The sequence below is a fragment of the Tursiops truncatus genome, chromosome 10 (assembly GCF_011762595.2).
Source record: "Tursiops truncatus isolate mTurTru1 chromosome 10, mTurTru1.mat.Y, whole genome shotgun sequence".
NCBI classification, from domain to species: domain Eukaryota; kingdom Metazoa; phylum Chordata; class Mammalia; order Artiodactyla; family Delphinidae; genus Tursiops; species Tursiops truncatus.
The window spans coordinates 45,700,093-45,714,500 of NC_047043.1; the positions used below are offsets into that span (position 1 = coordinate 45,700,093).

The 14,408-nt window shown below is 35.9% G+C and overlaps 1 protein-coding gene across 1 annotated transcript in view; it reads left to right on the forward strand.

Annotated features, from left to right (window-relative positions):
- The window catches only part of KHDRBS2 (KH RNA binding domain containing, signal transduction associated 2), a 689,475-nt gene that overhangs the window by 659,557 nt on the left and 15,510 nt on the right, over positions 1 to 14,408 (forward strand). Inside the window, exon 8 of the mRNA XM_019931400.3 lies at positions 4,588 to 4,646. Within this exon, the coding sequence (XP_019786959.1) occupies positions 4,588 to 4,646 (59 nt within the window). The remainder of the gene's footprint in view (positions 1 to 4,587; positions 4,647 to 14,408) is intronic.

The window sequence follows — 14,408 nt, forward strand, 5'->3', positions numbered from 1 at the left end:
GAATACTAGAAAATGTAGTCTTGAGATTGTCAGTCTCTCTTATTGAAAGAAGAGCCAAATGGATTTTGGAACAGCTTGAAGTCTTCTGGGGCCCAGCCCTCTCATCATCCAAATATGAGTGAATACCCGTCTTCTCATTCAAACAAAGAAACATAAAAAAAATACCTACATTCTGCTTAAAAGAGAAAATCCAAGTTCAATTCCAATTATTGCAACCAGATCAAAATCTAGAGTCTGGGAAGATTAGGTCTTCATATGGTTCTTTCAAGTCTCACAACCTATAAAATGATAGACAGAATATCTTTCTTGTTCTTGACCTTCTTCCCCATACAAAATATGCAATATAAATTAGTGTAAAAGGAACAGAATAACTACAATAGAAAGGTCCTTTGGGAAACACTCCACAGGCAATAACAGTTACAAAATCCTGCTAAGCAGAGGTTAAGAAGCATCTAAGCAACAGCACTGAAACAAATTTTTTGGTGAGTACATCTGGCAATCTTGGTTCTCTTTTCTGGGAGTTAAGCCAGATTTAGCAGAAGGTCCTTCCTTATCCTTATGGATAAATGGTCTTATCTCTGGGCATATCTGAAATGATTAAAGTAGAGCATGCCTTCATTGGGACTTCACAATTTTTGCAACATGCTTCCATACATGTTTGGGGACCTGAGGGTTGCCCCTGGGATTGTATATTGTAGCAAAGTCTAATGGGAAGATGTAAGGGCATCTTTGAACAACACTCATTGTCTCTTGCTATTGGAATGCAGAAACAGTTGACTTCTCTAATCCTGTTAAGCCCTAAATTTCTGAACCTTCTCCCATTTTTAAATTATAGAACTAACACATAAATTAGGCAGAGATAACTTCCCTTAGCAAAGCTCTATTCAATTTTGTTTCTTCTGGAAAAATGGCCCATTCTTATTTGAGCTCATAACTTCTTTAAACCTTTTTTAAAAGCAGCAAGGATTGTCAACAGTTGGGCTTTGTCCAGCTTTTTCCCATAGTGCCAAAATAGATCTAGGCTTATAGCCTGCCTTTCAGGTTTTCACTGGTGATGGCATGACAAAAGTCATCAGCTTTCCATCCTACAGTATTTTTTTTCCTTACACTTTCCACCCTCCCAGTGAACTAATAGCCCATATTTTGAGATTTTTAATGGCAGTTCTACACCCCTACATACTTATTTTTATTTTTGACTAAATTGTTGTAACAGAGATTCAAAAATCAGTGACTCAAAAAAGAGAAAAAGTTATTTTTTCCCTCATAACAATCCCTGAGGTAGGCAGTGATTTAGAGTAAGTCTGCTCCAACGTGACCATTTAGACACAAGTTCCTCCCATGCTACAGTGCAGGACTTTCTAGCATTATCTGTATTTGCATGGTAGATACTAGATCATCACTTTGAGTGCATTTTACCATCTGAAGAGGTGACTGTGAACAAGTCCAAGATGAGGAGCTTGTTCTTCATTTGGAAATGAACTCAAGGTTGATACCCTCACTTCTGTGCACATCCCGTGTTTCCTGACACAGCCACAAGGGCACAGCTAGCTGCAAGCATGGCTGAGGAGTATATTTCACTCACTGTGTGGCCATTTGTCCACATAAAATATTTTCTTCTGGGAGAAATGAGAAGTAATATTTGGATAAGCAAAGGTATGGACTCTGGAAGAGTCCATTAAGATTGTTATCCATTATTTTGCATTATCCATTATTTTACAAATGTCTTGTATGTTTCATTTTCCCCTTTTAGAGTTTTGAAATTTAAAATTCCCTCTTGGTGTGTATGTATCATTTATGGTAGACAATAACAGCTTCCCTGTCATGATCTTTCTCACTACTGTTCTTTTTCCCTCTCAGCTTCATCAATTGAAATGAAAGTTGAAATCCATTTAGAAACATAGTAATGCTACTAGATAATGTTTTTTGCTACTGGTGTTCATACAACACACTTTGGGAAACATAATCAGGCTTACTCATGAGAAATTTACTGATTGTGAGGAAGGCAGGGAACAGCTACTCTCAGTGTCCTCATTTTCTCTTCATCCTGATACATGGGAATGCTGCTTGTTAATCACATTCTCATGACTGCCAATTCTTGATCATCCCGGAAATCAGTGAAAAAACTTCAGGACTTGGCTATACATATGTGAGGGTTCTCAATTGGGTTGCATCATTTCTATTAAGATAAACATCCAGCCACCAGCCAATGATTTTAGACTTCTGCAATCTCAAGTCTTAGAAAGATGGAGAGAAAAACTTACTACCATATTTTTCTTAGAGAATTTCTATATAATTATCCTGGGCAATGAAGCCCAGGTTATCTTTTTTTATCCCAGCTACATTACACTGAAATTGAATTAGTGCATTATCAATTGCCTCCCAGAAAGATAAAAATGGCCAAACTTCTGTCCATCTCTCTTTTCATCTCTAATATACAGACTTTTATTTTATTTTTTGCTTCTCTTTCCTTACTATCAATGAAATCTCAAGTATTTAATATAATGAGACATATGGGATTGCCTTGAAGGATAATAACAACCAAATAATTTTAGACCTTTCTTTCTTCCTTCCAACCTAACTCTTTGGCATCTATCACCCACCCTCAGCCCTTATACAATTTGATATTAAGCCATTTTCTTGCCACACTTTTATATACATAGAGGAATTAGTATATCTTGATATAATTTATAAATTTATATATACAAATTATATATGTAAATATATATGTATAAATACATAAGCTTATAAATAAGGTTCAGGCAGAGAACTTTATTTTTCTATGTTAATTAACTTAATTTTGGTAATCATCTCACAACATATATATGTATATATAATCAAAACATCATGATGTAAAACTTACATTTAGAAAATTTTTTAGTTGTCAATTATACCTCATTAAATCCAGAAAAAAATAAAATAAAGGAAGAATGGATGTAAATTTTAATTAAACAGGGGCTTCCCTGGTGGCGCAGTGGTTGAGAGTCCACTTGCCGATGCAAGGGACGCGGGTTCGGGCCCTGGTCCGGGAAGATCCCACATGCCGTGGAGCGACTGGACCCGTGAGCCATGGCTGCTGAGCCTGCGCGTCCGGAGCCTGTGCTCCACAACAGAAGAGGCCACAACAGTGAGAGGCCCGCGTATCGCAAAAAAAAAAAAAAAAAAAAAATTTAACTAATCATCTTTTCATCTTATTTTCTGATAGTCCAGTGAATTCAATAATATGATCAGATTCTGATTTGAACTATCCATTTCTTTTTTGCACTTTTGTCAGGTTTTGATTCATTGTTTTAATTACTTTGTAAAAGAATTTGAACATTTTCTTTTTATTCCATTGGAGTCATCTCCTTTGTTTTTTTAACATCTTTATTGGAGTATAATTGCTTTACAATGTTGTGTTAGTTTCTGTTGTACAACAAAGTGAATCAGCTAAATATATACATATATCCCCATATCCCCTCTCTCTTGCATCTCCCTCCCACCCTCCTTATCCCACCCCTCTAGGTGGTCACAAAGCACCAAACTGATCTCTTCATGTGATGCAGCTGCTTCCCACTACCTATCTATTTTACATTTGGTAGTGTATATATGTCAGTGCTACTCTCTCACTTCATGCCAGCTTACCCTTTCCCCTCTCCATGTCCTCAAGTCCATTCTCTAGGTCTGAGTCTTTATTTCTGTCCTGCCCCTAGGTTCATCAAAACCATTTTTTTTTTAGATTCCATATATATGTATTAGCATATGGTATTTGTTTTTCTCTTTCTGACTTACTTCACTCTGTATACAGACTCTAGGTCCATCTACCTCACTACAAATAACTCAATTTCACTTTTTTTTATGGCTGAGTAATATTCCATTGTATAGATGAGGTAGAGAACTTTAAATGAATGAGCTTATTTGAGTGAAAAATACAGTGTATCACAAATATTTGTAGATCCCTAAATAAAATTAAAATATGCATTAATTATCCAAATACTAAGCTAAATTAAAATAATTTCCACTCTTTGTATAGTGTTTTTTAAAATTATGACTTGGTAACATTAGGCTAAGCATCTAACAAGATATTAAGTGAGAAGAAATAGCTTATGTATTTGAGAAGCCTAGGGACATACTGTGGAAGAGTTGGAAGGGAGTATAAATATAATTTCAGTGTTTGGAAGTGAAGATGAAATTGATGTATATTTCTTAAGGTAATTGCATTAAAACCCATACACAATTGACCAGATTGTCATCTTATGTAGCACTTTTCTTGGAAATAGACCTTTTATAACTCTCCTCTTAAAGTATCATACTTGTGCTTTAGAGGAAATTTGATTTATATAATTGGAGGATAGAGATAAAGTACTGAGGTGGGGTGAGAAAATCATAGCACTCTTTGTCAATTACCTGTATTTTTCTTACTGAATATTCTTCTTTGAATTCTATTATTCGATATTATTCTATTATTATTTATGTTCAAATATGTGATTTATGCCTAGAGATTCTTGGAATATTACCTTAGCACACATTTTGCATTCAAATTCCGTATAAGTTTTTGGGTTGACTCCTCCTGAATACAGTAACATTGATCGCTGTCTAAATCTATTGCAGTGTGCCTGAGTACTATGACTATGGTCATGGAGTAAGTGAGGATGCCTATGACAGCTACGGTAAGACCTTTACTTTACTAAAACTGTGAAATCAAAACATCCATCAGTCACTGACAACTCAGAAATTACTTCTATCTTTCTCTCCCCCAGTTTTTACAGAAGTCTAGACTACAGTGATTTATGTAATTCCAGGGTGAGGTTTGATGTAGAGAGCCAGGGGCAGAAACTTGGACTGATCCATTTTGATCAAAATTTCAAAAGCAATTAATCACAATCATAGAAAACTTTCAACAGCAACAGTGAACGTTAAGAGTAGTGTCTTTCTTAGATGTTTCACTGTGTCCATTGTCTGACTCATTGATATGACAGCAATGCTGTCTTTCTGCTATCACAATGATCATACAGTTAAAAGATTTAAAAACTTTGAAGGGCAGAAATTGTAACTTTTAAGTTATTTTTATAGCATGTATAGTTCCTGAAAGTGCTAAATAATGATTGACTCATAAGAATTAATAGTCAATAAAAATATCAGTCTATAAAATTAATTTCAAAATTACATTGTTTAATTTAAAAACCACTTAAAGTTAACAATTCAGTAAGATTTATTGAGTGCCTATGATATATCAATATAGTACATCACTCTAGAAGTGTAGTTTCTGGTTCCTGAAAATATATGTGCAGCATCACCAGTTGACTGCCTTGAAAAATAACATTCATTTAAATGTTCCCAAGTCCTGGATTTTTATTAAAATAATACCAAGACCACTCTGTTCCTCTTTATGAGGAGCAGTAAAGGAGATGATGAACATTTCCTGTGTTCAGGTCTCCACATGATGGTGTAGTGCTCCATCAGGACAGGGAAGGGAAGGTCCAGACATCAGAGAAAAAGTAGTGCACCCTACTTGGAACCAGAGGTACTAAATCAACTCACTTCTCTGGTGACTCTCATGAGGCCAACTCAGAAGTAGGAGCATAAAAATAAGCCACCATCACAATCACTGCTATCCATAAGCTGAGTACCTACGTATATTTTCTTATTTTTTTCTTTATAATATATTGAAATTTGAAGTATTTTATCTCCATTTTATAGTAAAAATGCACATTTGTCTTTTGTGCGCAAAGGTATTGTCAGTCTCCAGGAATATGATGGTGTACATGATAGATATTGTCCCTCCCTGGTTCCTGCTGTCTACTGTTGAGAAACATATTCCTACATATAAAAATTGTGCCAGACTATAAACCATGTGATTCAGTAGAAGGTCAGAGAACATTACTCATGTAACAGATATTTGTGTAATGGCTAACACATGTAAGTCATTGTTCTCAATCCTGGAGATACTGCAGTGAACAATCACTTAAAGCTTACATTCTAATGAGAAGATATATTTTTATTTATAAATCACTTTTTAAAATGGAATTTTTATTTGCAAAATACAGTCATTGTTTTTTACACATGGCACATAAATTTGAGGGAAATCCCCTATGAGCTTTACTCTACAGAATTGCATGCACTGAAATCAATGGCAGGGATGAATTTGATGATATCTGACTGCATAGTTGGTAATAGGGTATATTTCTTTTTTTATTTTTTTAAATAAACTCCAGAGTTTATTTAGATTTTACTACTTTTTCCATCAATATTTTCTTTCTGTCCCACGGTTCAATCAAGAGTACTACATTGCATTTAGTTGTCATATTTCTTTATTCTTTCTTGTTTTTTTAAAAAAAATTTTATTGGAGTATAGTTGATTTACAATGTTGTATTAGTTTCAGGTGTACAACAAAGTGAATCAGTTATACATATATCCACTCTTTGGGTTTTTTTAGATTCTTTTCCCATGTAGGCAATCTATTTCTCAATTATTTACATTTAAAATGTTAATGCCATGTAATTAAGGCAATAGGGAAAAATGTGTGAATACAAACTATTACTTCTCAGACCTTCTAATGGAGGTACAGGAGTCATCATAAGGAGAGCTGGGCTCACCTCTGTTACCTATTGTGGGCTTTCCTGGGTGTTGAGCTCTTCTGCTGCTGCCAAGTCTAGAGACAGCCTCTATCACTTTATAAGCTACTCCTGCTCATAAGCACTAGCTTTTATTCTGGGTTAAATTAAAATTTACCAACAAGCAATTCTCTGCACACAGAAAGCAGTTGGTAAATCTTTTCAATAAAGTAATGAAGAAAATGTGGATAGTGGTTTGACTGTCTGGACAGAGTAAGAATTATATTAGGCAGGAAATTTTAAGTAATAACTTTTACTACCTAAAATTTCAGCCAAATTGGCCATATTCTTAATGTTGAAAGATTAGACACATTTATGCCTACAAGTAGACTTCGCTTTAGGGTCTTAAATTTTTCTTTGGCCACCAGGATCTGTGGCCATTTTCTGGCATCATTGAGCAAGCATTAATTCAAGAATACACTTCACATTCAAGATGGTTTCACTCTTTGCTTGTAAATGTTGATATATCAGCCCTCTATGCATTCTGATTTGGAAAGTGCCTCTTGATTTTCACATCAGAAGGGTAATTTTTCAGGACAGAATTTATTTACTTATTTAATGGGGGTCAGGAGGTGACATTCCAGGGACAGAGGCAAAGAAATCTAACCAACACATTGCAACATTTTTTCATGGTGCAGCTCATAGGAAACAGTGGAGTTCAGCAAGGAGGCTGCTCACAAGTCAGGGCCCCTTCCACCAGCAGCCCAGGGCCCCTTCCGTTACCCCATAATCCTCTCTGCTCACTGTGACTCATCTCTGCTACACTGGGCCACAGAATGCAGTCAGGAACTCTGAACAAAAGCGACTGTTTTAAATGATGCACATGTGAAAGTAATTATATATTTTTAGAAAAATTTTTTTTTTGCCACAGGTGTTAAGAAATCTAAGTAGATACATAGGTATGATTAATCTAAAAATAAGTCTTTTTTTCTTACTCTAAAAATAATACACTATAGAAAATTTAGGTTAAAAAAAGGAAATTTAAATTACACTCCTATATTCATTCATTCTTTACTGTTTGTTACATATTTTACCAAGTTTTAAATCCATCATGATACACATCTTATTTAAAAAGATATAGACTGCTTTATAAAAATTCCTATAAGATTTTTCCACCATAAAAGTTTTTTTTTCAGTTCTTAATCATTAGGATAATACCTTGACAAAATGCAGAATTTAATATATTTTCATATGTGCCATTATAATTAACCATAAATATGTAGATTTGAAAAGGGACACTCCTTTTATAGCAACAGAAAATAAGAAACTGCTTGCATGTCAATCCATATAGTCATGATATTTAAATATGGATATGGATATTTAAATCTGTATAGTCATGATATATAAATTTGGGGAGTGTCCATATTCCCATATTCTATACAGAAAATAGAAAAAGGTCAAATGATGAGAAATAGAGCTCAGCATCATAAAGCCTAATTAAATTAATATGCATTATATGCCCTCAGATTTTGGTATTAGGTGATTATGTAAAGGGTACTTTAAGTTCAGGATTCTTGCTCCATAGGTTGCTCAGCCTGTCACGTCCAAATGGGCAGATGATAACATTTAAATATGCACGTGGAGCAGTGATTTGAGGACCCACTCATGTCAATTATAGATTGATGTTTTTCACTAATTTTCCATACCTCACATGTTAACAAGTATCCATTTATAGCTTATCTTTAATGAACTGTGCACAATCTTTTAAATTAATAACATTTACTCCAAATTGTAAATCTTGTATCTCTGCTTATTCACTTATATTTTGAATTACTAATTCCTCTCTGTTACATTTTGGTTGTGCCATGGATACAGATCTGTATTTTTATAAAACAAACAGCTCCAATTCTCAGTTTCCTGGGAGCACCCAGACTTAGATAGTGTGTGAGGAGGCTCACAATCAGCTGCCCCAGAACCTCCTTTGCTGCTCAGGCTTCAGGAAAGAGCTGTGGGAGAGGAACAGGGAATGCTCTCCAGAATAACGGTGTCCTGCATTCGAAGACTCATGGATGGAATCTCTCATTCAGGATTCCTTCAAAAATAGTTTGAAATAAACCAGTAGAAGTAAAAATCCAGTCATTCAGTGTGACACTTCAATCTGAATCTTTATACATCATGTTTCATGTATCACCAGATTGAAATTGTATTTGTCTCTTTTGGGCCCATAATTCATGGTGAAGTAACAAATATGCTGACTTCTGTGAATATCATGTATCCCTTTGGGCTTCATTGCAATTAAATTATTCAAGTTATTTTTGTAAAATTTAATATCAAATATTAAACTATTTTCTTACAATGATGTAAATATAAAATTTTAAATATTAAGTATTTTAAATAAATAGTATGAAAATATGATACAATTATATTTACTTCATATATAAAATATAATATATAATAATTTACTTATATTATTTATTGTATTAATGATTATTAAACATTTCATTAATGTTAAATTATTATTAAATTAATATTTAAGTATTAAATTTCTGATAACTTAAACTTTTTGGAACATGAATATTTGACTTACAGAAATCCCAAATCAGTTTTTGCAGTTTTAAAATATTTCCTACCTTATCAGAGTCATTATAACTGTTTTGGATAAGTCTGAATAGCTCATAATTCAATAAGGGTGCATTTTAAGTACAGTGCACAGATCAGCTTGTCTTATCAATACTTCAAATAAGAAACACCCTCTAATCTGAGATTGATAGCTAAGAATGGACAGTAATAGTCTATTGTCAGAGAAGAGAGCTGTTTATTAAAATGTATTTAATGTATGAACTGAAGAGCTAATTATAGGTCTATTCTGTAGTGACATTTTAGATGACACATGTGTGGAATCAAGGAGGGTAATATTAATACACTGTCTTGAAATGAATGAAATCAAAAAGAATTTTTGTACCCTATTCTAGGGCATTTGAGTGCGTCACTTCAAGTTGATTGCAGAACACAAATGCGTTCATTTTGTGATGAGGAGCTGGAATGATTATTATCCCCATGTGAAAATAAGCCCTGCTTTGATTAAGCTGTGAAAACAGCAAAGGAAAATGAAGCTACCTGGCAATCATGCCACCATGTTATTCAAGAGCAAACACAGTTCATCTGCAATAGTAAATAGAAATAGAAATTTGAGGAAATTGATTTTACAAATGGAGATGGGTTTTCTTAATATGGGCAAGAATTTATCAGTCAATTTTAATAGTAGTGTATACAAAGTATTTATCATAGGATTAATATCAAAGTTGTTATTGAGAAATATTGAGAAAAAATCACAGTGATGTATTCAATTTAGCTTTTAAAATAGATTTTTAAACTTTATTTATTTATTTATTTATGGTACGAGGGCCTCTCATTGTTGTGGCCTCTCCCATTGCGGAGCACAGGCTCCGGATGCACAGGCTCAATGGCCATGGCTCATGGGCCCAGCCGCTCCACGGCATGTGGGATCTTCGCAGACCAGGGCACGAACACGTGTCCCCTGCATCAGCAGGCGGACTCTCAACCACTGCGCCACCAGGGAAGCCCTAAACTTTATTTTTAATGAAAGAAGAACTAAAGAAATTTTGCTTCTGAAGTATTTTAATAGCCAGTTGTAAACTTACTTTAAGGAGAAGCTAATTTTCTGCTCTTTACTATTTCAGAGGTTGCAATGAAATGGATATCTAATCCAGCTAGTTTTGATAATAAATTCAGATTATATTGCTTCAGCAAGAAACAGCCAAAATGAGCATGGCACCACCACTTCACTACTTGCATTGCTCATTTGAAGTTAGATATACTTAACAGTGGTTTCAATTTTATTTTAAATCATGCACTCTTGAGTTCAACAATTTTAGATAATACTGGAACCTGCATTTCAGTATTTTAGATCAGAGATTTTTTTTACCGCAGGCCTCTCACTGCTGTGGCCTCTCCCGCTGCAGAGCACAGGCTCCGGACGCGCAGGCTCAGTGGCCATGACTCACGGGCCCAGCCGCTCCGCGACATGTGGGATCTTCCCTGACCGGGGCAAAAACCCGTGTCCCCTGCATCAGCAGGCAGACTCTCAACCACTGCGCCACCAGGGAAGTCCCTAGATCAGAGATTCTTAACCTTAATTATACATTTTCGAATCACCTGGTGAATTTTTAAAAATACTAGTGTCCAGTTACCATCGCAATTCAGCTCTATCATAATCTTTGAAGATGAGAACTAGGCATCAGTTAAAAGTTCCTGGGTGGTCTTCCTGGACGCTCAGGTTGAGAATAAGTTTTAGATGGATACATGGGAGCATGCTGATAAGCGGCCTACAGTCTTAATATGAAAGGTCAAAACTGTGCCAGCCATCTGCATTCTTGAAGGCAACACACAAGTTATGTACAGTCTACTTTTAGAACAGTGGGGATTTTATAAGAAAACATTGTGTTATAGAACCAGGCATTTTAAATTCATTAAAAAAAAAACTATGTTTAAATAATGGAAAATAAAATTTAGCCTTTTTTTGAACAAACAGTGCCTTTTTGAACAAGTGTGTTTAAACAGTTAAATCTCAAATTTGATTTTGTCTAAAATTCACCTAATCGAAAGTCCACAAAAAATTATAATCCACATGCATTTAACAACTCTCTTGAGGAGCCAATAAAACAAGTCATAGGAAAGTTCTTTCATTACTTAACTTTCTGCTAAGTTAATAATACAATCATTTTAACTGAATGGGAGGCAAAAGTTGAGTGATTTATTGTCAGAATCTTGAAATGAACTGATCACGTACAAAAAAATATATTCTATATGATATAGATTTGTGTTTCGAATGTACAAAAAGAATATTTTTAAAAAACACAAAGTACAGAGTATAAAATTAAAAGCTGGGAGAACATTTTCTTGCCAACATGGAAATACACCAACTAGGAAGATATACATACAGGAGCTATGCCACCTTAGTGTGTCTTCATAGAATTTCCAGAGTTTAGGGAGATTTTATGTTTATTAAAAGAGGGCATGGATTTATAAAAAAGACTAAGATACATTGTTCTAAAATAAGTGTGTTACACTTCATTTATCAAATATGTCATAATTTATTGAATGACTCAATGGGAACTGATATATATGAATTGCTGAAAAACTATGCCATTTGTTGAAAATGTAATTTTAATTATTGATGACTAATAACTGATGTCTTTTTGTATTGAACAAATTACTTAACCATACTGGTACCTTACCAAACATTTAGCTCAGTTGTAAGACATGCCAAGAAGAAGAAAAAAAGAGTAGGTCAATCTCTCTGGTGTCTGGTCATTGTCGAAGAAGATTTCAGGGGCAACCCCCTCAGTCTCAGGGGACTGACAGACACCCAGGAGGCTTTCAGCATTTGGAAGTTCCAGCAGGGATAGGTCCAGTCATGGGCAAAGAGCTAAGATTCACATTGCTGAGAAGACCAGGAAGAGCAAACAAAGAGACTAGAGTGGGTGTCCCGAGTCAGGCCAAACTTCGCCAGTTAAGGGCACAGTTCTCCATAAAAGTGTCCTCACTTTACACACAGACACAAGTTTGGGTTACCCCAGGTCACCCTTACTTCTGACCAGCTGGCTACAAATTTGGAGGTTCCCACTACCTCCTTAGGTTTGATAATTTGCCAGAATAACTCATAGAACTAAGGAAAGTGATATACTTACAGTTAACTTTATTATAGCAATAGGAGAGATAGCAAAACCAGCAAAGGGAGAGACACATAGGGCAAGGTCTGGAAGGATCCCAAATGTGAAGCTTTCAAAACCTTCAAGGCAGTGTTATCCTCCTGGCAAAATTGATGTGTAGCAATGAAAAGTATTGCCAACTAGGGAAGCTTATGTAAATCTCAGTGCCCAGAGTTTTTTATCAGTTTTATTATATAGGCATGATGGATTAGATCATCTTATCTCCAGCCTCGTATCCTCCCCAGGGTGGACTGGTGTCACATGGTAAAGGCCCAAACCCTCTAATCTCATAGTTGATCTTTCTGGCATGACCACCCCCCAGCCTGAGTCATCTTGTTAGCATAAACTATCAGGTCAGGTGTGGTCAGAGGGGTGCACCATGCATAACCAAGACACTCCACTTACTCTAGGAAATTCCAGAGTTTAAAGGTTACCTTGTGGTAACCAGGGACAAAGGTGGCCAAAATTGTTTTCATACAAGTGTTGAGATGAGGGCACCAATCTGAGAAAGCAGGCAGAGGCTTGTGGGGCAAAATCAGAGGGAGCCAGAGCTGGTCAAGCAGTGAGGGTAGCATTCTGCTGAGTTTAAAGTCTGATTTGTATTTTTAACTCCCCAAACTTGTAGTTGGTCTGAGAATACAATCTGGGCTCATTTCTATTATCAAGTATAGAAATGACAGATGTTGTGAGTGGGGGTGGGGGGTGGCATGTGTAAGGAAATCCAGAAACTACAGGTTCAGTCTCTGTCTACAAAGGTATGCCACCAAGCCCACTGTCTTCACTGAATTAAAGACGTTATTGGACTTCTTTGAGAAAAGGATCATAAAATATTATTTTTTATCATCATTCTTATTCTTCCTTCCATTATTTCTCATAAAGCCCTTATGTGCATTTTAAAAGAAAAAGTTTATGACCAAATTCTGCAGGTTTTGATCGGTTCAGAATTTTATTCAACAATAATTGAAGTATTGTTTTTGGCTCATGTCAGAGAAGCTTCTACATTGTGTCCAATTATCATTCACCATTGTTTTTTTGGAAATCTTTCTAACTGGGTTATTTATTTCCTTTTAATTTAGATGGGATCTTAACTCCAAAGAAAGAAAAACATTACAAACTTAATTTAAAATATTGAGAACTTCTTTATTTGTCTACAGCAGCAAGATATTGTACAGCAGAGTCAAGAATAAAATATAAGTTAAAATTTCAAGCTACATATGCAATTTGTAGGGGATGATAATCAAGGGGTGATAATTAGAAATACAATAATACACATAGAATCAAGTTATTATTAAATATGATAATATGTAAAATGTGCAGGGTAGGAGTTAAACAGACTAGACAGTTTAAAAATAAATAGCACCAGCTGATTAGCTCAAGATGGTGGAGTAGAAGGATGTGAGCTCACCCTCTTCTTACAAAAACACCAAAATCACAACTAACTGCTGAACAACCATTGTCAAAAACAATGTTGGAACCTACCAAAAAAAGACACCCTACATCCAAAGATAAATAAGAAGCCACAACAAGATGGTAGGAGGGGCACAATCACGATAAGATCAAATCCTATACCCACTGGTTGGGCAACCCACAAACTAGAAAACAATTATACCACAGAAATTATCCCACAAGAGTGAAAGTTCTGAGCCCCACATCAGTCTTCCCAGCCTGGGGGTCCAGCAACAGGAGGAGGAGTTCCCAGAGAATCTGGCTTTGAAAGCCAGTGGGGTTTGATTTCAGGACTTTCACAGGACTGGGGGAAACAGAAACTCCACTCTTGGAGGGCACACACAAAGTCTTGTGTGCACCAGGACGCAGGGGAAGAAAGCAGTGACCCCATAAGACACTGGGCCAGACCTACCTGCTAGTGTTGGGAGGTCTCCTGCAGAGGTGGGGGGATGGCTGTGGCTCACTGTGGGGACAAAGACACTGGCAGCAACAGTTCTGGGAAGTACTCATCGGTGTGAGCCCTCCTGGAGATCACCATTAACCTCACCAAACAGCCTGCATGCTCCAGTGCTGGATTGCCTCAGGCCAAAAAACTATCATGGAGGGAAAACAGCCCCATCCATGAGCAGACAAGTGGATTAAAGTTTTACTGAGCAGGGCCTTGCCGCCAGAGGGACAAGACCCAATTTTACCCACCCC